This window comes from Eleutherodactylus coqui, chromosome 4, assembly GCF_035609145.1.
Source record: "Eleutherodactylus coqui strain aEleCoq1 chromosome 4, aEleCoq1.hap1, whole genome shotgun sequence".
NCBI lineage: Eukaryota > Metazoa > Chordata > Amphibia > Anura > Eleutherodactylidae > Eleutherodactylus > Eleutherodactylus coqui.
The window spans coordinates 290,814,588-290,838,415 of NC_089840.1; the positions used below are offsets into that span (position 1 = coordinate 290,814,588).

The 23,828-nt window shown below is 41.7% G+C and overlaps 5 protein-coding genes across 5 annotated transcripts; all 5 read right to left on the bottom strand.

Moving 5' to 3' along the window:
* Positions 1 to 3,045: 3,045 nt before the first annotated feature.
* LOC136626766 (uncharacterized protein F54H12.2-like) lies at positions 3,046 to 4,152 on the bottom strand. The gene has a single exon (XM_066601771.1). The coding sequence runs from the start codon at positions 4,150 to 4,152 to the stop codon at positions 3,046 to 3,048; it is 1,107 nt and encodes a 368-aa protein (XP_066457868.1).
* A 3,216-nt stretch (positions 4,153 to 7,368) lies between these two features.
* On the bottom strand, positions 7,369 to 8,475 carry LOC136626767 (uncharacterized protein F54H12.2-like). Its single transcript, XM_066601772.1, has one exon. It carries the CDS (start codon positions 8,473 to 8,475, stop codon positions 7,369 to 7,371), a length of 1,107 nt encoding a protein of 368 aa, XP_066457869.1.
* Positions 8,476 to 11,691: 3,216 nt separating this feature from the next.
* Positions 11,692 to 12,798, bottom strand: LOC136626768 (uncharacterized protein F54H12.2-like). The gene has a single exon (XM_066601773.1). The coding sequence runs from the start codon at positions 12,796 to 12,798 to the stop codon at positions 11,692 to 11,694; it is 1,107 nt and encodes a 368-aa protein (XP_066457870.1).
* Positions 12,799 to 16,014: 3,216 nt separating this feature from the next.
* LOC136626769 (uncharacterized protein F54H12.2-like) lies at positions 16,015 to 17,121 on the bottom strand. The gene has a single exon (XM_066601774.1). It carries the CDS (start codon positions 17,119 to 17,121, stop codon positions 16,015 to 16,017), a length of 1,107 nt encoding a protein of 368 aa, XP_066457871.1.
* A 3,216-nt stretch (positions 17,122 to 20,337) lies between these two features.
* Positions 20,338 to 21,444, bottom strand: LOC136626771 (uncharacterized protein F54H12.2-like). Its single transcript, XM_066601775.1, has one exon. It carries the CDS (start codon positions 21,442 to 21,444, stop codon positions 20,338 to 20,340), a length of 1,107 nt encoding a protein of 368 aa, XP_066457872.1.
* Between the last annotated feature and the right edge of the window lie 2,384 nt (positions 21,445 to 23,828).

Genomic DNA, 23,828 nt, shown 5'->3' on the forward strand with positions numbered 1-23,828 from the left:
CTTGACGCGACTGATTGAGTCTGTCCAAAACAGCCGACGAAACAGAAGTGACTGCGTCTGTAGCGATATTTTTGACATCCGTCTTTACATGAGGCTTTACTAATTCTAGACCTTTTCTGAAAAGAGGCAAGGCCCTTCGGAAGAGTGACCTGAAGACGCCCCCAATTCCCGCGCCAATCATATACTCATCTCCATGAAATCCATCTATTTTTTCGTTTCCACTCTGCGCCAAATAATGTTTCACGTAGAGCGCAGGATCTCCGTACACTCGCTGAGACAACATGTTTTAACGCTGCGAATCGTTACGCGGTCTAAAGTGTAATCGCACTATACTTTTCCCGTACTTGAATTTAACAGGCGTGTTCTGGTCTGATAAAATCGAGATTGTAATCGTGTCAAAATGTTGTTTACACACCGGCACATAATCAGGGCGATTGTAGTGAATTGTGACAATGTCGCTGTTTTTACCGCTGATTTCTACCGTTCTTAATAGCTGCACATAGCTATCGCCTACAAACTGATGATTGATCATATCCGTATACACGTACAATGTATAGAAGCCGGCTTTTATGTCCGCAAAATGCCGCCTCTTGTCCGGGATATTCCCAGCTAATGCGGCGTTATATTCAGGCAGACCTAGCAGAACGGACAACTTATGACCCGGAGCAAAGTGTAGCGTTGGCGAATCGGTAACTGTAACAATTATTTTTACTTCATCATAGCGTAGCTTAAAGACCTCGTTTGTTAGCCTTAAACCCTCAATTCTGTCATTTATCGCACGCGTCAAATCTGATAGCGAGGAATAAAATCCAGACTTGACAAAATATTCCTGGTATGTACTGCCATGTTTAGCGACAAAAAAGTTTCCCTCGGTCGCCGCAATCGTGTCCCATGTGTGCGGGTACTGAATTTCGGTTAGCGCCACATCGTAAACGCCCGAGAGCTGAATCGGCTTCGCTAGTTTCGTAGTGTAAGTAGAAATTGAGTTTTCGGAGTAGATTCTGGACGACGCATTACTAGGAAGAGTTATATAAAACGAGCCCGACTCCATGCTCTATGCGGGTGTTAGTTGATTTTCAGTGACCCAGCTCTTAAATTTTGTAGGGTACCCGAGCCACTTCACAAAATAATGCTCCGTTCCGCGGATGCGCCTTTTGTTTAATATTTTCTCGATCCTGTAGACGCGGTTCTCGTCAGCGGGTACCTGCTGTATTTCCTCTTTATAAAACGACCCCTCTATAGCTTCGCCGCTCAGGTCGCTTAATTTATATAGCGGTTTTTGAAATCGCGTATTAATAGACTCTATGATGAAAATTTCATCAGTGTAAGTTTGCTCATAGCCTTTCGTAAATGTTCCTTTATGTTGAGAAATCCTCACATGATCGCCTATTTTTAAAGAAGTCTTTTCATGCTTTGAGTTCATAATATCGCTGTAGATATTTCGCCAAATTGTTAAGGAGTTCTTTTTCGTGACATCCACAGGTCGGCATCGGATAATACGGTGGTAAGTTTGGTTTGGTCAGGTCTGTCAGTTTGAAATAATGCCTCACAGGGGCTGGTAGTGTAGTTTAGATAGCGGTCACCATCTAGGACCGTATTGTACTTTAGCCAGGTTAGAAAATTTATCATCACAATTTCTAATTGACCTCCCTGGCTCTTTTGTCAGTCTGGGACAATAAACGCCAAGTATCAGGTGTTCAGACTGTTTAATCACTAGCACCTATGTTTGTTGAATAGTGTTCAATTAATGGACCTATCTAACATAAGGATTGCTATGTCAGCTGTCTGTTCATTATAAAACAGCATGGTCAATTGCACTATTTGCAAACCAATCGGGTTGCCTTTACAGTCGACTGTCTAGTGTAAGGCAACAAGATTGATTGCATTATAATCGCAAATCAATCTGTTTGCGTAAATCAGCCTCCACAGTCGTCTGTTTAGTGTAAAGCAGTGTTATTAATTACACTACACTAAAAACCATTCTATTTGCTTTTACATAATGTGCAATTAATCTACCAGCCTTCTTACATTGGCGCATTAAAAAACCAGTTCTTACGCGCAATTTTTGTGCAACTGCTGTTTGCTATTCGAACCCATTGCAACAAAAATTGTGTGCAGTTGATTGGCATCGCACAATTTTTGGGCATCATTCAGTCTTATTTTCGTCCTGATGAAGCAGCGCGCCAAATAATCTGTCTTGCGCTGCGGAAACGCGTTGACGATTAGACGATTACGGACGATCTTGTTCGCCCTGGTCCACATTGGATTTCAGTTAACTATTTATATGTTCATCAAATTCGCAATTTTGCGAATTGACATATATTATAAGTAGCTTGGACTTCTCCTGACTTAATTGTCATTACAAGTCCAGCCTTCTAGCCTGTTTCCGATGATACAGACTTTGACCTAATTTAAGAACTGGGTCTTGTCAGATCGATGACCCTATGGGGAAGTGAATAAGTCTAGTAACAAATAAGGTTACGGACTCAGTACAGTGCTCCCATAAGCGAGTGTACTAGTATAATATTTGTCTAGTGTGGATGATCTAATTGTCATTATCCACCACTTAGGGTTTTATGAGTGACGCTCTCTAGTTGTTTTGGAACAGTGTCTTTCCATCAATAGGCATGTTCTTATTAATGCATAACAACATGGAGTTATCTCAGTAGGCGCTACCACTTTCTGGTCCCTTGTATACCTGATAACGGCCCGCTACGGTCACCACCTTATCTGGTAGCCCCTCTTATCATTATCAATTTAAATAATATATTAAAATTCTGTATTTGAGTCATTCTAATTACTTAAGCAAATTGCGCTAATCCCATAGGCAATTAATTTTGTGGTTGTTTTGTATGGTTGTCTGTCATTTTGTGTCCGTTTAGGTCGGAACCATCCTGCCTTAGCAGTATTGGTTTTTTATCATTAATATTAATAAAGGTTATATTTTAGTTTCAGGCACTTTCAGTGACACATAGTACAATTAACACCCAGTGTCGTCCTCGCTGAGTTGAATCATCAGTATTAATTATATAAGCCGATGGTCTTTTATCCACATCCATTTCTGTCAATCGAAATCGAGTTGTCTGCTCGTTGCTTTCCGGAGATATGTACGAGAGCCATATATTCCCTAATAGCTAATTCACCCTCAAAATCAGGCTGAAAAGGCCTGGCCGGAATCTGTTGACCATCCAGATACAAGGCCGCGTGGTTTACGGAATAATGGTGAACACAGAGAGGATTTTTTTGGAAGCTACCGCTAAAGGCTTCATTGTCCACAAAGGCTAATATCACAGTTTTAGGTATCTGGCCCAGGAACAAATTTTCATGGGTTGCTATACGGCTTCCGATTGCTATGCTGAAGACTTTGAGACTCGTCCTATCCAAAGTATATTTAGCAGTGGTTGCTAGTAGCGCCTGGCTGTGCCCTATGCAGACGGCTGGGGATACTTGTACTCTCTTGATGAAAATTGAAGCATGAAGGATTTGAACTTTAAATCCATCAGGGTCTGCTGACATCAAGCAGAACGAGTCTTTATTCCTTGTTAGTTTTATCTTTAAATCCAGACCATTCAAGATAAGCTTCGGTTGGTTAAATATATCGCCATAAATAGGCCCCAGAAGCTCCACAGTTTTAGAGCGCTGTGTTGCTGCAGCTCTTTTAGCGAAGCCTAAATTTGGGCCATCGAGTGTCCTTTCATGGTGGTGACCTGCCGAATCCTTGTAAAAAAGTCCGGCTGTAAATTGGGATGCGAGCGTTTGACCACTATAATTTAAAATTGTCTCGATGAACGCTCTATAGCTATAAAGATTATCGGATTGTGAGATTAGTCGATCCCCCAATGTGATGTCCACTTGGTTAAAAAGTGTAGCTACGGGGTAATTAATAAAGCCCACACGTGCACCATCGGGGATGGCTGTGTTATGTTGTTTAACTATACGACAGGTTAAGTGCAGGAGGGTGTTATTTAAGTTGTAGTAATATTCGCCGCTACCCGATATGAAAAATTCCAACGGCGTGTTGTCTGTGAGGGCTGTGATAGGCAGGACTTCAACAAATAAAGATTTTTCAATACTGGTCTGCGTTGGTGGTATGGTGAAAATATCCAACTTAGATTTGGTGCACTCTACAGAACCGTCGTGTATGAACGCCATGTTAGAGAATTAAAAGATGTCGTCTGCTGCGCGTCTAGCGGGTTTCTGACGGCGTCGTCTTTTGCGTGAAGAAGTCTTATCCATGAGGAGCGGGTGAAATCGTGCAACGATTCGTCTTTTTCTTTTACAGGGTTTTTTTTACAACAGAAACAAGTCCGGAGCTGCACTGTTCTTGACGCGACTGATTGAGTCTGTCCAAAACAGCCGACGAAACAGAAGTGACTGCGTCTGTAGCGATATTTTTGACATCCGTCTTTACATGAGGCTTTACTAATTCTAGACCTTTTCTGAAAAGAGGCAAGGCCCTTCGGAAGAGTGACCTGAAGACGCCCCCAATTCCCGCGCCAATCATATACTCATCTCCATGAAATCCATCTATTTTTTCGTTTCCACTCTGCGCCAAATAATGTTTCACGTAGAGCGCAGGATCTCCGTACACTCGCTGAGACAACATGTTTTAACGCTGCGAATCGTTACGCGGTCTAAAGTGTAATCGCACTATACTTTTCCCGTACTTGAATTTAACAGGCGTGTTCTGGTCTGATAAAATCGAGATTGTAATCGTGTCAAAATGTTGTTTACACACCGGCACATAATCAGGGCGATTGTAGTGAATTGTGACAATGTCGCTGTTTTTACCGCTGATTTCTACCGTTCTTAATAGCTGCACATAGCTATCGCCTACAAACTGATGATTGATCATATCCGTATACACGTACAATGTATAGAAGCCGGCTTTTATGTCCGCAAAATGCCGCCTCTTGTCCGGGATATTCCCAGCTAATGCGGCGTTATATTCAGGCAGACCTAGCAGAACGGACAACTTATGACCCGGAGCAAAGTGTAGCGTTGGCGAATCGGTAACTGTAACAATTATTTTTACTTCATCATAGCGTAGCTTAAAGACCTCGTTTGTTAGCCTTAAACCCTCAATTCTGTCATTTATCGCACGCGTCAAATCTGATAGCGAGGAATAAAATCCAGACTTGACAAAATATTCCTGGTATGTACTGCCATGTTTAGCGACAAAAAAGTTTCCCTCGGTCGCCGCAATCGTGTCCCATGTGTGCGGGTACTGAATTTCGGTTAGCGCCACATCGTAAACGCCCGAGAGCTGAATCGGCTTCGCTAGTTTCGTAGTGTAAGTAGAAATTGAGTTTTCGGAGTAGATTCTGGACGACGCATTACTAGGAAGAGTTATATAAAACGAGCCCGACTCCATGCTCTATGCGGGTGTTAGTTGATTTTCAGTGACCCAGCTCTTAAATTTTGTAGGGTACCCGAGCCACTTCACAAAATAATGCTCCGTTCCGCGGATGCGCCTTTTGTTTAATATTTTCTCGATCCTGTAGACGCGGTTCTCGTCAGCGGGTACCTGCTGTATTTCCTCTTTATAAAACGACCCCTGTATAGCTTCGCCGCTCAGGTCGCTTAATTTATATAGCGGTTTTTGAAATCGCGTATTAATAGACTCTATGATGAAAATTTCATCAGTGTAAGTTTGCTCATAGCCTTTCGTAAATGTTCCTTTATGTTGAGAAATCCTCACATGATCGCCTATTTTTAAAGAAGTCTTTTCATGCTTTGAGTTCATAATATCGCTGTAGATATTTCGCCAAATTGTTAAGGAGTTCTTTTTCGTGACATCCACAGGTCGGCATCGGATAATACGGTGGTAAGTTTGGTTTGGTCAGGTCTGTCAGTTTGAAATAATGCCTCACAGGGGCTGGTAGTGTAGTTTAGATAGCGGTCACCATCTAGGACCGTATTGTACTTTAGCCAGGTTAGAAAATTTATCATCACAATTTCTAATTGACCTCCCTGGCTCTTTTGTCAGTCTGGGACAATAAACGCCAAGTATCAGGTGTTCAGACTGTTTAATCACTAGCACCTATGTTTGTTGAATAGTGTTCAATTAATGGACCTATCTAACATAAGGATTGCTATGTCAGCTGTCTGTTCATTATAAAACAGCATGGTCAATTGCACTATTTGCAAACCAATCGGGTTGCCTTTACAGTCGACTGTCTAGTGTAAGGCAACAAGATTGATTGCATTATAATCGCAAATCAATCTGTTTGCGTAAATCAGCCTCCACAGTCGTCTGTTTAGTGTAAAGCAGTGTTATTAATTACACTACACTAAAAACCATTCTATTTGCTTTTACATAATGTGCAATTAATCTACCAGCCTTCTTACATTGGCGCATTAAAAAACCAGTTCTTACGCGCAATTTTTGTGCAACTGCTGTTTGCTATTCGAACCCATTGCAACAAAAATTGTGTGCAGTTGATTGGCATCGCACAATTTTTGGGCATCATTCAGTCTTATTTTCGTCCTGATGAAGCAGCGCGCCAAATAATCTGTCTTGCGCTGCGGAAACGCGTTGACGATTAGACGATTACGGACGATCTTGTTCGCCCTGGTCCACATTGGATTTCAGTTAACTATTTATATGTTCATCAAATTCGCAATTTTGCGAATTGACATATATTATAAGTAGCTTGGACTTCTCCTGACTTAATTGTCATTACAAGTCCAGCCTTCTAGCCTGTTTCCGATGATACAGACTTTGACCTAATTTAAGAACTGGGTCTTGTCAGATCGATGACCCTATGGGGAAGTGAATAAGTCTAGTAACAAATAAGGTTACGGACTCAGTACAGTGCTCCCATAAGCGAGTGTACTAGTATAATATTTGTCTAGTGTGGATGATCTAATTGTCATTATCCACCACTTAGGGTTTTATGAGTGACGCTCTCTAGTTGTTTTGGAACAGTGTCTTTCCATCAATAGGCATGTTCTTATTAATGCATAACAACATGGAGTTATCTCAGTAGGCGCTACCACTTTCTGGTCCCTTGTATACCTGATAACGGCCCGCTACGGTCACCACCTTATCTGGTAGCCCCTCTTATCATTATCAATTTAAATAATATATTAAAATTCTGTATTTGAGTCATTCTAATTACTTAAGCAAATTGCGCTAATCCCATAGGCAATTAATTTTGTGGTTGTTTTGTATGGTTGTCTGTCATTTTGTGTCCGTTTAGGTCGGAACCATCCTGCCTTAGCAGTATTGGTTTTTTATCATTAATATTAATAAAGGTTATATTTTAGTTTCAGGCACTTTCAGTGACACATAGTACAATTAACACCCAGTGTCGTCCTCGCTGAGTTGAATCATCAGTATTAATTATATAAGCCGATGGTCTTTTATCCACATCCATTTCTGTCAATCGAAATCGAGTTGTCTGCTCGTTGCTTTCCGGAGATATGTACGAGAGCCATATATTCCCTAATAGCTAATTCACCCTCAAAATCAGGCTGAAAAGGCCTGGCCGGAATCTGTTGACCATCCAGATACAAGGCCGCGTGGTTTACGGAATAATGGTGAACACAGAGAGGATTTTTTTGGAAGCTACCGCTAAAGGCTTCATTGTCCACAAAGGCTAATATCACAGTTTTAGGTATCTGGCCCAGGAACAAATTTTCATGGGTTGCTATACGGCTTCCGATTGCTATGCTGAAGACTTTGAGACTCGTCCTATCCAAAGTATATTTAGCAGTGGTTGCTAGTAGCGCCTGGCTGTGCCCTATGCAGACGGCTGGGGATACTTGTACTCTCTTGATGAAAATTGAAGCATGAAGGATTTGAACTTTAAATCCATCAGGGTCTGCTGACATCAAGCAGAACGAGTCTTTATTCCTTGTTAGTTTTATCTTTAAATCCAGACCATTCAAGATAAGCTTCGGTTGGTTAAATATATCGCCATAAATAGGCCCCAGAAGCTCCACAGTTTTAGAGCGCTGTGTTGCTGCAGCTCTTTTAGCGAAGCCTAAATTTGGGCCATCGAGTGTCCTTTCATGGTGGTGACCTGCCGAATCCTTGTAAAAAAGTCCGGCTGTAAATTGGGATGCGAGCGTTTGACCCCTATAATTTAAAATTGTCTCGATGAACGCTCTATAGCTATAAAGATTATCGGATTGTGAGATTAGTCGATCCCCCAATGTGATGTCCACTTGGTTAAAAAGTGTAGCTACGGGGTAATTAATAAAGCCCACACGTGCACCATCGGGGATGGCTGTGTTATGTTGTTTAACTATACGACAGGTTAAGTGCAGGAGGGTGTTATTTAAGTTGTAGTAATATTCGCCGCTACCCGATATGAAAAATTCCAACGGCGTGTTGTCAGTGAGGGCTGTGATAGGCAGGACTTCAACAAATAAAGATTTTTCAATACTGGTCTGCGTTGGTGGTATGGTGAAAATATCCAACTTAGATTTGGTGCACTCTACAGAACCGTCGTGTATGAACGCCATGTTAGAGAATTAAAAGATGTCGTCTGCTGCGCGTCTAGCGGGTTTCTGACGGCGTCGTCTTTTGCGTGAAGAAGTCTTATCCATGAGGAGCGGGTGAAATCGTGCAACGATTCGTCTTTTTCTTTTACAGGGTTTTTTTTACAACAGAAACAAGTCCGGAGCTGCACTGTTCTTGACGCGACTGATTGAGTCTGTCCAAAACAGCCGACGAAACAGAAGTGACTGCGTCTGTAGCGATATTTTTGACATCCGTCTTTACATGAGGCTTTACTAATTCTAGACCTTTTCTGAAAAGAGGCAAGGCCCTTCGGAAGAGTGACCTGAAGACGCCCCCAATTCCCGCGCCAATCATATACTCATCTCCATGAAATCCATCTATTTTTTCGTTTCCACTCTGCGCCAAATAATGTTTCACGTAGAGCGCAGGATCTCCGTACACTCGCTGAGACAACATGTTTTAACGCTGCGAATCGTTACGCGGTCTAAAGTGTAATCGCACTATACTTTTCCCGTACTTGAATTTAACAGGCGTGTTCTGGTCTGATAAAATCGAGATTGTAATCGTGTCAAAATGTTGTTTACACACCGGCACATAATCAGGGCGATTGTAGTGAATTGTGACAATGTCGCTGTTTTTACCGCTGATTTCTACCGTTCTTAATAGCTGCACATAGCTATCGCCTACAAACTGATGATTGATCATATCCGTATACACGTACAATGTATAGAAGCCGGCTTTTATGTCCGCAAAATGCCGCCTCTTGTCCGGGATATTCCCAGCTAATGCGGCGTTATATTCAGGCAGACCTAGCAGAACGGACAACTTATGACCCGGAGCAAAGTGTAGCGTTGGCGAATCGGTAACTGTAACAATTATTTTTACTTCATCATAGCGTAGCTTAAAGACCTCGTTTGTTAGCCTTAAACCCTCAATTCTGTCATTTATCGCACGCGTCAAATCTGATAGCGAGGAATAAAATCCAGACTTGACAAAATATTCCTGGTATGTACTGCCATGTTTAGCGACAAAAAAGTTTCCCTCGGTCGCCGCAATCGTGTCCCATGTGTGCGGGTACTGAATTTCGGTTAGCGCCACATCGTAAACGCCCGAGAGCTGAATCGGCTTCGCTAGTTTCGTAGTGTAAGTAGAAATTGAGTTTTCGGAGTAGATTCTGGACGACGCATTACTAGGAAGAGTTATATAAAACGAGCCCGACTCCATGCTCTATGCGGGTGTTAGTTGATTTTCAGTGACCCAGCTCTTAAATTTTGTAGGGTACCCGAGCCACTTCACAAAATAATGCTCCGTTCCGCGGATGCGCCTTTTGTTTAATATTTTCTCGATCCTGTAGACGCGGTTCTCGTCAGCGGGTACCTGCTGTATTTCCTCTTTATAAAACGACCCCTGTATAGCTTCGCCGCTCAGGTCGCTTAATTTATATAGCGGTTTTTGAAATCGCGTATTAATAGACTCTATGATGAAAATTTCATCAGTGTAAGTTTGCTCATAGCCTTTCGTAAATGTTCCTTTATGTTGAGAAATCCTCACATGATCGCCTATTTTTAAAGAAGTCTTTTCATGCTTTGAGTTCATAATATCGCTGTAGATATTTCGCCAAATTGTTAAGGAGTTCTTTTTCGTGACATCCACAGGTCGGCATCGGATAATACGGTGGTAAGTTTGGTTTGGTCAGGTCTGTCAGTTTGAAATAATGCCTCACAGGGGCTGGTAGTGTAGTTTAGATAGCGGTCACCATCTAGGACCGTATTGTACTTTAGCCAGGTTAGAAAATTTATCATCACAATTTCTAATTGACCTCCCTGGCTCTTTTGTCAGTCTGGGACAATAAACGCCAAGTATCAGGTGTTCAGACTGTTTAATCACTAGCACCTATGTTTGTTGAATAGTGTTCAATTAATGGACCTATCTAACATAAGGATTGCTATGTCAGCTGTCTGTTCATTATAAAACAGCATGGTCAATTGCACTATTTGCAAACCAATCGGGTTGCCTTTACAGTCGACTGTCTAGTGTAAGGCAACAAGATTGATTGCATTATAATCGCAAATCAATCTGTTTGCGTAAATCAGCCTCCACAGTCGTCTGTTTAGTGTAAAGCAGTGTTATTAATTACACTACACTAAAAACAATTCTATTTGCTTTTACATAATGTGCAATTAATCTACCAGCCTTCTTACATTGGCGCATTAAAAAACCAGTTCTTACGCGCAATTTTTGTGCAACTGCTGTTTGCTATTCGAACCCATTGCAACAAAAATTGTGTGCAGTTGATTGGCATCGCACAATTTTTGGGCATCATTCAGTCTTATTTTCGTCCTGATGAAGCAGCGCGCCAAATAATCTGTCTTGCGCTGCGGAAACGCGTTGACGATTAGACGATTACGGACGATCTTGTTCGCCCTGGTCCACATTGGATTTCAGTTAACTATTTATATGTTCATCAAATTCGCAATTTTGCGAATTGACATATATTATAAGTAGCTTGGACTTCTCCTGACTTAATTGTCATTACAAGTCCAGCCTTCTAGCCTGTTTCCGATGATACAGACTTTGACCTAATTTAAGAACTGGGTCTTGTCAGATCGATGACCCTATGGGGAAGTGAATAAGTCTAGTAACAAATAAGGTTACGGACTCAGTACAGTGCTCCCATAAGCGAGTGTACTAGTATAATATTTGTCTAGTGTGGATGATCTAATTGTCATTATCCACCACTTAGGGTTTTATGAGTGACGCTCTCTAGTTGTTTTGGAACAGTGTCTTTCCATCAATAGGCATGTTCTTATTAATGCATAACAACATGGAGTTATCTCAGTAGGCGCTACCACTTTCTGGTCCCTTGTATACCTGATAACGGCCCGCTACGGTCACCACCTTATCTGTTAGCCCCTCTTATCATTATCAATTTAAATAATATATTAAAATTCTGTATTTGAGTCATTCTAATTACTTAAGCAAATTGCGCTAATCCCATAGGCAATTAATTTTGTGGTTGTTTTGTATGGTTGTCTGTCATTTTGTGTCCGTTTAGGTCGGAACCATCCTGCCTTAGCAGTATTGGTTTTTTATCATTAATATTAATAAAGGTTATATTTTAGTTTCAGGCACTTTCAGTGACACATAGTACAATTAACACCCAGTGTCGTCCTCGCTGAGTTGAATCATCAGTATTAATTATATAAGCCGATGGTCTTTTATCCACATCCATTTCTGTCAATCGAAATCGAGTTGTCTGCTCGTTGCTTTCCGGAGATATGTACGAGAGCCATATATTCCCTAATAGCTAATTCACCCTCAAAATCAGGCTGAAAAGGCCTGGCCGGAATCTGTTGACCATCCAGATACAAGGCCGCGTGGTTTACGGAATAATGGTGAACACAGAGAGGATTTTTTTGGAAGCTACCGCTAAAGGCTTCATTGTCCACAAAGGCTAATATCACAGTTTTAGGTATCTGGCCCAGGAACAAATTTTCATGGGTTGCTATACGGCTTCCGATTGCTATGCTGAAGACTTTGAGACTCGTCCTATCCAAAGTATATTTAGCAGTGGTTGCTAGTAGCGCCTGGCTGTGCCCTATGCAGACGGCTGGGGATACTTGTACTCTCTTGATGAAAATTGAAGCATGAAGGATTTGAACTTTAAATCCATCAGGGTCTGCTGACATCAAGCAGAACGAGTCTTTATTCCTTGTTAGTTTTATCTTTAAATCCAGACCATTCAAGATAAGCTTCGGTTGGTTAAATATATCGCCATAAATAGGCCCCAGAAGCTCCACAGTTTTAGAGCGCTGTGTTGCTGCAGCTCTTTTAGCGAAGCCTAAATTTGGGCCATCGAGTGTCCTTTCATGGTGGTGACCTGCCGAATCCTTGTAAAAAAGTCCGGCTGTAAATTGGGATGCGAGCGTTTGACCACTATAATTTAAAATTGTCTCGATGAACGCTCTATAGCTATAAAGATTATCGGATTGTGAGATTAGTCGATCCCCCAATGTGATGTCCACTTGGTTAAAAAGTGTAGCTACGGGGTAATTAATAAAGCCCACACGTGCACCATCGGGGATGGCTGTGTTATGTTGTTTAACTATACGACAGGTTAAGTGCAGGAGGGTGTTATTTAAGTTGTAGTAATATTCGCCGCTACCCGATATGAAAAATTCCAACGGCGTGTTGTCTGTGAGGGCTGTGATAGGCAGGACTTCAACAAATAAAGATTTTTCAATACTGGTCTGCGTTGGTGGTATGGTGAAAATATCCAACTTAGATTTGGTGCACTCTACAGAACCGTCGTGTATGAACGCCATGTTAGAGAATTAAAAGATGTCGTCTGCTGCGCGTCTAGCGGGTTTCTGACGGCGTCGTCTTTTGCGTGAAGAAGTCTTATCCATGAGGAGCGGGTGAAATCGTGCAACGATTCGTCTTTTTCTTCTACAGGGTTTTTTTTACAACAGAAACAAGTCCGGAGCTGCACTGTTCTTGACGCGACTGATTGAGTCTGTCCAAAACAGCCGACGAAACAGAAGTGACTGCGTCTGTAGCGATATTTTTGACATCCGTCTTTACATGAGGCTTTACTAATTCTAGACCTTTTCTGAAAAGAGGCAAGGCCCTTCGGAAGAGTGACCTGAAGACGCCCCCAATTCCCGCGCCAATCATATACTCATCTCCATGAAATCCATCTATTTTTTCGTTTCCACTCTGCGCCAAATAATGTTTCACGTAGAGCGCAGGATCTCCGTACACTCGCTGAGACAACATGTTTTAACGCTGCGAATCGTTACGCGGTCTAAAGTGTAATCGCACTATACTTTTCCCGTACTTGAATTTAACAGGCGTGTTCTGGTCTGATAAAATCGAGATTGTAATCGTGTCAAAATGTTGTTTACACACCGGCACATAATCAGGGCGATTGTAGTGAATTGTGACAATGTCGCTGTTTTTACCGCTGATTTCTACCGTTCTTAATAGCTGCACATAGCTATCGCCTACAAACTGATGATTGATCATATCCGTATACACGTACAATGTATAGAAGCCGGCTTTTATGTCCGCAAAATGCCGCCTCTTGTCCGGGATATTCCCAGCTAATGCGGCGTTATATTCAGGCAGACCTAGCAAAACGGACAACTTATGACCCGGAGCAAAGTGTAGCGTTGGCGAATCGGTAACTGTAACAATTATTTTTACTTCATCATAGCGTAGCTTAAAGACCTCGTTTGTTAGCCTTAAACCCTCAATTCTGTCATTTATCGCACGCGTCAAATCTGATAGCGAGGAATAAAATCCAGACTTGACAAAATATTCCTGGTATGTACTGCCATGTTTAGCGACAAAAAAGTTTCCCTCGGTCGCCGCAATCGTGTCCCATGTGTGCGGGTACTGAATTTCGGTTAGCGCCACATCGTAAACGCCCGAGAGCTGAATCGGCTTCGCTAGTTTCGTAGTGTAAGTAGAAATTGAGTTTTCGGAGTAGATTCTGGACGACGCATTACTAGGAAGAGTTATATAAAACGAGCCCGACTCCATGCTCTATGCGGGTGTTAGTTGATTTTCAGTGACCCAGCTCTTAAATTTTGTAGGGTACCCGAGCCACTTCACAAAATAATGCTCCGTTCCGCGGATGCGCCTTTTGTTTAATATTTTCTCGATCCTGTAGACGCGGTTCTCGTCAGCGGGTACCTGCTGTATTTCCTCTTTATAAAACGACCCCTCTATAGCTTCGCCGCTCAGGTCGCTTAATTTATATAGCGGTTTTTGAAATCGCGTATTAATAGACTCTATGATGAAAATTTCATCAGTGTAAGTTTGCTCATAGCCTTTCGTAAATGTTCCTTTATGTTGAGAAATCCTCACATGATCGCCTATTTTTAAAGAAGTCTTTTCATGCTTTGAGTTCATAATATCGCTGTAGATATTTCGCCAAATTGTTAAGGAGTTCTTTTTCGTGACATCCACAGGTCGGCATCGGATAATACGGTGGTAAGTTTGGTTTGGTCAGGTCTGTCAGTTTGAAATAATGCCTCACAGGGGCTGGTAGTGTAGTTTAGATAGCGGTCACCATCTAGGACCGTATTGTACTTTAGCCAGGTTAGAAAATTTATCATCACAATTTCTAATTGACCTCCCTGGCTCTTTTGTCAGTCTGGGACAATAAACGCCAAGTATCAGGTGTTCAGACTGTTTAATCACTAGCACCTATGTTTGTTGAATAGTGTTCAATTAATGGACCTATCTAACATAAGGATTGCTATGTCAGCTGTCTGTTCATTATAAAACAGCATGGTCAATTGCACTATTTGCAAACCAATCGGGTTGCCTTTACAGTCGACTGTCTAGTGTAAGGCAACAAGATTGATTGCATTATAATCGCAAATCAATCTGTTTGTGTAAATCAGCCTCCACAGTCGTCTGTTTAGTGTAAGGCAGTGTTATTAATTACACTACACTAAAAACAATTCTATTTGCTTTTACATAATGTGCAATTAATCTACCAGCCTTCTTACATTGGCGCATTAAAAAACCAGTTCTTACGCGCAATTTTTGTGCAACTGCTGTTTGCTATTCGAACCCATTGCAACAAAAATTGTGTGCAGTTGATTGGCATCGCACAATTTTTGGGCATCATTCAGTCTTATTTTCGTCCTGATGAAGCAGCGCGCCAAATAATCTGTCTTGCGCTGCGGAAACGCGTTGACGATTAGACGATTACGGACGATCTTGTTCGCCCTGGTCCACATTGGATTTCAGTTAACTATTTATATGTTCATCAAATTCGCAATTTTGCGAATTGACATATATTATAAGTAGCTTGGACTTCTCCTGACTTAATTGTCATTACAAGTCCAGCCTTCTAGCCTGTTTCCGATGATACAGACTTTGACCTAATTTAAGAACTGGGTCTTGTCAGATCGATGACCCTATGGGGAAGTGAATAAGTCTAGTAACAAATAAGGTTACGGACTCAGTACAGTGCTCCCATAAGCGAGTGTACTAGTATAATATTTGTCTAGTGTGGATGATCTAATTGTCATTATCCACCACTTAGGGTTTTATGAGTGACGCTCTCTAGTTGTTTTGGAACAGTGTCTTTCCATCAATAGGCATGTTCTTATTAATGCATAACAACATGGAGTTATCTCAGTAGGCGCTACCACTTTCTGGTCCCTTGTATACCTGATAACGGCCCGCTACGGTCACCACCTTATCTGGTAGCCCCTCTTATCATTATCAATTTAAATAATATATTAAAATTCTGTATTTGAGTCATTCTAATTACTTAAGCAAATTGCGCTAATCCCATAGGCAATTAATTTTGTGGTTGTTTTGTATGGTTGTCTGTCATTTTGTGTCCGTTTAGGTCGGAACCATCCTGCCTTAGCAGTATTGGTTTTTTATCATTAATATTAATAAAGGTTATATTTTAGTTTCAGGCACTTTCAGTGACACATAGTACAATTAACACCCAGTGTCGTCCTCGCTGAGTTGAATCATCAGTATTAATTATATAAGCCGATGGTCTTTTATCCACATCCATTTCTGTCAATCGAAATCGAGTTGTCTGCTCGTTGCTTTCCGGAGATATGTACGAGAGCCATATATTCCCTAATAGCTAATTCACCCTCAAAATCAGGCTGAAAAGGCCTGGCCGGAATCTGTTGACCATCCAGATACAAGGCCGCGTGGTTTACGGAATAATGGTGAAAACAGAGAGGATTTTTTTGGAAGCTACCGCTAAAGGCTTCATTGTCCACAAAGGCTAATATCACAGTTTTAGGTATCTGGCCCAGGAACAAATTTTCATGGGTTGCTATACGGCTTCCGATTGCTATGCTGAAGACTTTGAGACTCGTCCTATCCAAAGTATATTTAGCAGTGGTTGCTAGTAGCGCCTGGCTGTGCCCTATGCAGACGGCTGGGGATACTTGTACTCTCTTGATGAAAATTGAAGCATGAAGGATTTGAACTTTAAATCCATCAGGGTCTGCTGACATCAAGCAGAACGAGTCTTTATTCCTTGTTAGTTTTATCTTTAAATCCAGACCATTCAAGATAAGCTTCGGTTGGTTAAATATATCGCCATAAATAGGCCCCAGAAGCTCCACAGTTTTAGAGCGCTGTGTTGCTGCAGCTCTTTTAGCGAAGCCTAAATTTGGGCCATCGAGTGTCCTTTCATGGTGGTGACCTGCCGAATCCTTGTAAAAAAGTCCGGCTGTAAATTGGGATGCGAGCGTTTGACCACTATAATTTAAAATTGTCTCGATGAACGCTCTATAGCTATAAAGATTATCGGATTGTGAGATTAGTCGATCCCCCAATGTGATGTCCACTTGGTTAAAAAGTGTAGCTACGGGGTAATTAATAAAGCCCACACGTGCACCATCGGGGATGGCTGTGTTATGTTGTTTAACTATACGACAGGTTAAGTGCAGGAGGGTGTTATTTAAGTTGTAGTAATATTCGCCGCTACCCGATATGAAAAATTCCAACGGCGTGTTGTCAGTGAGGGCTGTGATAGGCAGGACTTCAACAAATAAAGATTTTTCACTACTGGTCTGCGTTGGTGGTATGGTGAAAATATCCAACTTAGATTTGGTGCACTCTACAGAACCGTCGTGTATGAACGCCATGTTAGAGAATTAAAAGATGTCGTCTGCTGCGCGTCTAGCGGGTTTCTGACGGCGTCGTCTTTTGCGTGAAGAAGTCTTATCCATGAGGAGCGGGTGAAATCGTGCAACGATTCGTCTTTTTCTTTTACAGGGTTTTTTTTACAACAGAAACAAGTCCGGAGCTGCACTGTTCTTGACGCGACTGATTGAGTCTGTCCAAAACAGCCGACGAAACAGAAGTGACTGCGTCTGTAGCGATATTTTTGACATCCGTCTTTACATGAGGCTTTACTAATTCTAGACCTTTTCTGAAAAGAGGCAAGGCCCTTCGGAAGAGTGACCTGAAGACGCCCCCAATTCCCGCGCCAATCATATACTCATCTCCATGAAATCCATCTATTTTTTCGTTTCCACTCTGCGCCAAATAATGTTTCACGTAGAGCGCAGGATCTCCGTACACTCGCTGAGACAACATGTTTTAACGCTGCGAATCGTTACGCGGTCTAAAGTGTAATCGCACTATACTTTTCCCGTACTTGAATTTAACAGGCGTGTTCTGGTCTGATAAAATCGAGATTGTAATCGTGTCAAAATGTTGTTTACACACCGGCACATAATCAGGGCGATTGTAGTGAATTGTGACAATGTCGCTGTTTTTACCGCTGATTTCTACCGTTCTTAATAGCTGCACATAGCTATCGCCTACAAACTGATGATTGATCATATCCGTATACACGTACAATGTATAGAAGCCGGCTTTTATGTCCGCAAAATGCCGCCTCTTGTCCGGGATATTCCCAGCTAATGCGGCGTTATATTCAGGCAGACCTAGCAGAACGGACAACTTATGACCCGGAGCAAAGTGTAGCGTTGGCGAATCGGTAACTGTAACAATTATTTTTACTTCATCATAGCGTAGCTTAAAGACCTCGTTTGTTAGCCTTAAACCCTCAATTCTGTCATTTATCGCACGCGTCAAATCTGATAGCGAGGAATAAAATCCAGACTTGACAAAATATTCCTGGTATGTACTGCCATGTTTAGCGACAAAAAAGTTTCCCTCGGTCGCCGCAATCGTGTCCCATGTGTGCGGGTACTGAATTTCGGTTAGTGCCACATCGTAAACGCCCGAGAGCTGAATCGGCTTCGCTAGTTTCGTAGTGTAAGTAGAAATTGAGTTTTCGGAGTAGATTCTGGACGACGCATTACTAGGAAGAGTTATATAAAACGAGCCCGACTCCATGCTCTATGCGGGTGTTAGTTGATTTTCAGTGACCCAGCTCTTAAATTTTGTAGGGTACCCGAGCCACTTCACAAAATAATGCTCCGTTCCGCGGATGCGCCTTTTGTTTAATATTTTCTCGATCCTGTAGACGCGGTTCTCGTCAGCGGGTACCTGCTGTATTTCCTCTTTATAAAACGACCCCTCTATAGCTTCGCCGCTCAGGTCGCTTAATTTATATAGCGGTTTTTGAAATCGCGTATTAATAGACTCTATGATGAAAATTTCATCAGTGTAAGTTTGCTCATAGCCTTTCGTAAATGTTCCTTTATGTTGAGAAATCCTCACATGATCGCCTATTTTTAAAGAAGTCTTTTCATGCTTTGAGTTCATAATATCGCTGTAGATATTTCGCCAAATTGTTAAGGAGTTCTTTTTCGTGACATCCACAGGTCGGCATCGGATAATACGGTGGTAAGTTTGGTTTGGTCAGGTCTGTCAGTTTGAAATAATGCCTCACAGGGGCTGGTAGTGTAGTTTAGATAGCGGTCACCATCTAGGACCGTATTGTACTTTAGCCAGGTTAGAAAATTTATCATCACAATTTCTAATTGACCTCCCTGGCTCTTTTGTCAGTCTGGGACAATAAACGCCAAGTATCAGGTGTTCAGACTGTTTAATCACTAGCACCTATGTTTGTTGAATAGTGTTCAATTAATGGACCTATCTAACATAAGGATTGCTATGTCAGCTGTCTGTTCATTATAAAACAGCATGGTCAATTGCACTATTTGCAAACCAATCGGGTTGCCTTTACAGTCGACTGTCTAGTGTAAGGCAACAAGATTGATTGCATTATAATCGCAAATCAATCTGTTTGTGTAAATCAGCCTCCACAGTCGTCTGTTTAGTGTAAGGCAGTGTTATTAATTACACTACACTAAAAACAATTCTATTTGCTTTTACATAATGTGCAATTAATCTACCAGCCTTCTTACATTGGCGCATTAAAAAACCAGTTCTTACGCGCAATTTTTGTGCAACTGCTGTTTGCTATTCGAACCCATTGCAACAAAAATTGTGTGCAGTTGATTGGCATCGCACAATTTTTGGGCATCATTCAGTCTTATTTTCGTCCTGATGAAGCAGCGCGCCAAATAATCTGTCTTGCGCTGCGGAAACGCGTTGACGATTAGACGATTACGGACGATCTTGTTCGCCCTGGTCCACATTGGATTTCAGTTAACTATTTATATGTTCATCAAATTCGCAATTTTGCGAATTGACATATATTATAAGTAGCTTGGACTTCTCCTGACTTAATTGTCATTACAAGTCCAGCCTTCTAGCCTGTTTCCGATGATACAGACTTTGACCTAATTTAAGAACTGGGTCTTGTCAGATCGATGACCCTATGGGGAAGTGAATAAGTCTAGTAACAAATAAGGTTACGGACTCAGTACAGTGCTCCCATAAGCGAGTGTACTAGTATAATATTTGTCTAGTGTGGATGATCTAATTGTCATTATCCACCACTTAGGGTTTTATGAGTGACGCTCTCTAGTTGTTTTGGAACAGTGTCTTTCCATCAATAGGCATGTTCTTATTAATGCATAACAACATGGAGTTATCTCAGTAGGCGCTACCACTTTCTGGTCCCTTGTATACCTGATAACGGCCCGCTACGGTCACCACCTTATCTGGTAGCCCCTCTTATCATTATCAATTTAAATAATATATTAAAATTCTGTATTTGAGTCATTCTAATTACTTAAGCAAATTGCGCTAATCCCATAGGCAATTAATTTTGTGGTTGTTTTGTATGGTTGTCTGTCATTTTGTGTCCGTTTAGGTCGGAACCATCCTGCCTTAGCAGTATTGGTTTTTTATCATTAATATTAATAAAGGTTATATTTTAGTTTCAGGCACTTTCAGTGACACATAGTACAATTAACACCCAGTGTCGTCCTCGCTGAGTTGAATCATCAGTATTAATTATATAAGCCGATGGTCTTTTATCCACATCCATTTCTGTCAATCGAAATCGAGTTGTCTGCTCGTTGCTTTCCGGAGATATGTACGAGAGCCATATATTCCCTAATAGCTAATTCACCCTCAAAATCAGGCTGAAAAGGCCTGGCCGGAATCTGTTGACCATCCAGATACAAGGCCGCGTGGTTTACGGAATAATGGTGAACACAGAGAGGATTTTTTTGGAAGCTACCGCTAAAGGCTTCATTGTCCACAAAGGCTAATATCACAGTTTTAGGTATCTGGCCCAGGAACAAATTTTCATGGGTTGCTATACGGCTTCCGATTGCTATGCTGAAGACTTTGAGACTCGTCCTATCCAAAGTATATTTAGCAGTGGTTGCTAGTAGCGCCTGGCTGTGCCCTATGCAGACGGCTGGGGATACTTGTACTCTCTTGATGAAAATTGAAGCATGAAGGATTTGAACTTTAAATCCAACAGGGTCTGCTGACATCAAGCAGAACGAGTCTTTATTCCTTGTTAGTTTTATCTTTAAATCCAGACCATTCAAGATAAGCTTCGGTTGGTTAAATATATCGCCATAAATAGGCCCCAGAAGCTCCACAGTTTTAGAGCGCTGTGTTGCTGCAGCTCTTTTAGCGAAGCCTAAATTTGGGCCATCGAGTGTCCTTTCATGGTGGTGACCTGCCGAATCCTTGTAAAAAAGTCCGGCTGTAAATTGGGATGCGAGCGTTTGACCACTATAATTTAAAATTGTCTCGATGAACGCTCTATAGCTATAAAGATTATCGGATTGTGAGATTAGTCGATCCCCCAATGTGATGTCCACTTGGTTAAAAAGTGTAGCTACGGGGTAATTAATAAAGCCCACACGTGCACCATCGGGGATGGCTGTGTTATGTTGTTTAACTATACGACAGGTTAAGTGCAGGAGGGTGTTATTTAAGTTGTAGTAATATTCGCCGCTACCCGATATGAAAAATTCCAACGGCGTGTTGTCAGTGAGGGCTGTGATAGGCAGGACTTCAACAAATAAAGATTTTTCAATACTGGTCTGCGTTGGTGGTATGGTGAAAATATCCAACTTAGATTTGGTGCACTCTACAGAACCGTCGTGTATGAACGCCATGTTAGAGAATTAAAAGATGTCGTCTGCTGCGCGTCTAGCGGGTTTCTGACGGCGTCGTCTTTTGCGTGAAGAAGTCTTATCCATGAGGAGCGGGTGAAATCGTGCAACGATTCGTCTTTTTCTTTTACAGGGTTTTTTTTTACAACAGAAACAAGTCCGGAGCTGCACTGTTCTTGACGCGACTGATTGAGTCTGTCCAAAACAGCCGACGAAACAGAAGTGACTGCGTCTGTAGCGATATTTTTGACATCCGTCTTTACATGAGGCTTTACTAATTCTAGACCTTTTCTGAAAAGAGGCAAGGCCCTTCGGAAGAGTGACCTGAAGACGCCCCCAATTCCCGCGCCAATCATATACTCATCTCCATGAAATCCATCTATTTTTTCGTTTCCACTCTGCGCCAAATAATGTTTCACGTAGAGCGCAGGATCTCCGTACACTCGCTGAGACAACATGTTTTAACGCTGCGAATCGTTACGCGGTCTAAAGTGTAATCGCACTATACTTTTCCCGTACTTGAATTTAACAGGCGTGTTCTGGTCTGATAAAATCGAGATTGTAATCGTGTCAAAATGTTGTTTACACACCGGCACATAATCAGGGCGATTGTAGTGAATTGTGACAATGTCGCTGTTTTTACCGCTGATTTCTACCGTTCTTAATAGCTGCACATAGCTATCGCCTACAAACTGATGATTGATCATATCCGTATACACGTACAATGTATAGAAGCCGGCTTTTATGTCCGCAAAATGCCGCCTCTTGTCCGGGATATTCCCAGCTAATGCGGCGTTATATTCAGGCAGACCTAGCAAAACGGACAACTTATGACCCGGAGCAAAGTGTAGCGTTGGCGAATCGGTAACTGTAACAATTATTTTTACTTCATCATAGCGTAGCTTAAAGACCTCGTTTGTTAGCCTTAAACCCTCAATTCTGTCATTTATCGCACGCGTCAAATCTGATAGCGAGGAATAAAATCCAGACTTGACAAAATATTCCTGGTATGTACTGCCATGTTTAGCGACAAAAAAGTTTCCCTCGGTCGCCGCAATCGTGTCCCATGTGTGCGGGTACTGAATTTCGGTTAGCGCCACATCGTAAACGCCCGAGAGCTGAATCGGCTTCGCTAGTTTCGTAGTGTAAGTAGAAATTGAGTTTTCGGAGTAGATTCTGGACGACGCATTACTAGGAAGAGTTATATAAAACGAGCCCGACTCCATGCTCTATGCGGGTGTTAGTTGATTTTCAGTGACCCAGCTCTTAAATTTTGTAGGGTACCCGAGCCACTTCACAAAATAATGCTCCGTTCCGCGGATGCGCCTTTTGTTTAATATTTTCTCGATCCTGTAGACGCGGTTCTCGTCAGCGGGTACCTGCTGTATTTCCTCTTTATAAAACGACCCCTGTATAGCTTCGCCGCTCAGGTCGCTTAATTTATATAGCGGTTTTTGAAATCGCGTATTAATAGACTCTATGATGAAAATTTCATCAGTGTAAGTTTGCTCATAGCCTTTCGTAAATGTTCCTTTATGTTGAGAAATCCTCACATGATCGCCTATTTTTAAAGAAGTCTTTTCATGCTTTGAGTTCATAATATCGCTGTAGATATTTCGCCAAATTGTTAAGGAGTTCTTTTTCGTGACATCCACAGGTCGGCATCGGATAATACGGTGGTAAGTTTGGTTTGGTCAGGTCTGTCAGTTTGAAATAATGCCTCACAGGGGCTGGTAGTGTAGTTTAGATAGCGGTCACCATCTAGGACCGTATTGTACTTTAGCCAGGTTAGAAAATTTATCATCACAATTTCTAATTGACCTCCCTGGCTCTTTTGTCAGTCTGGGACAATAATCGCCAAGTATCAGGTGTTCAGACTGTTTAATCACTAGCACCTATGTTTGTTGAATAGTGTTCAATTAATGGACCTATCTAACATAAGGATTGCTATGTCAGCTGTCTGTTCATTATAAAACAGCATGGTCAATTGCACTATTTGCAAACCAATCGGGTTGCCTTTACAGTCGACTGTCTAGTGTAAGGCAACATGATTGATTGCATTATAATCGCAAATCAATCTGTTTGTGTAAATCAGCCTCCACAGTCGTCTGTTTAGTGTAAAGCAGTGTTATTAATTACACTACACTAAAAACAATTCTATTTGCTTTTACATAATGTGCAATTAATCTACCAGCCTTCTTACATTGGCGCATTAAAAAAACAGTTCTTACGCGCAATTTTTGTGCAACTGCTGTTTGCTATTCGAACCCATTGCAACAAAAATTGTGTGCAGTTGATTGGCATCGCACAATTTTTGGGCATCATTCAGTCTTATTTTCGTCCTGATGAAGCAGCGCGCCAAATAATCTGTCTTGCGCTGCGGAAAC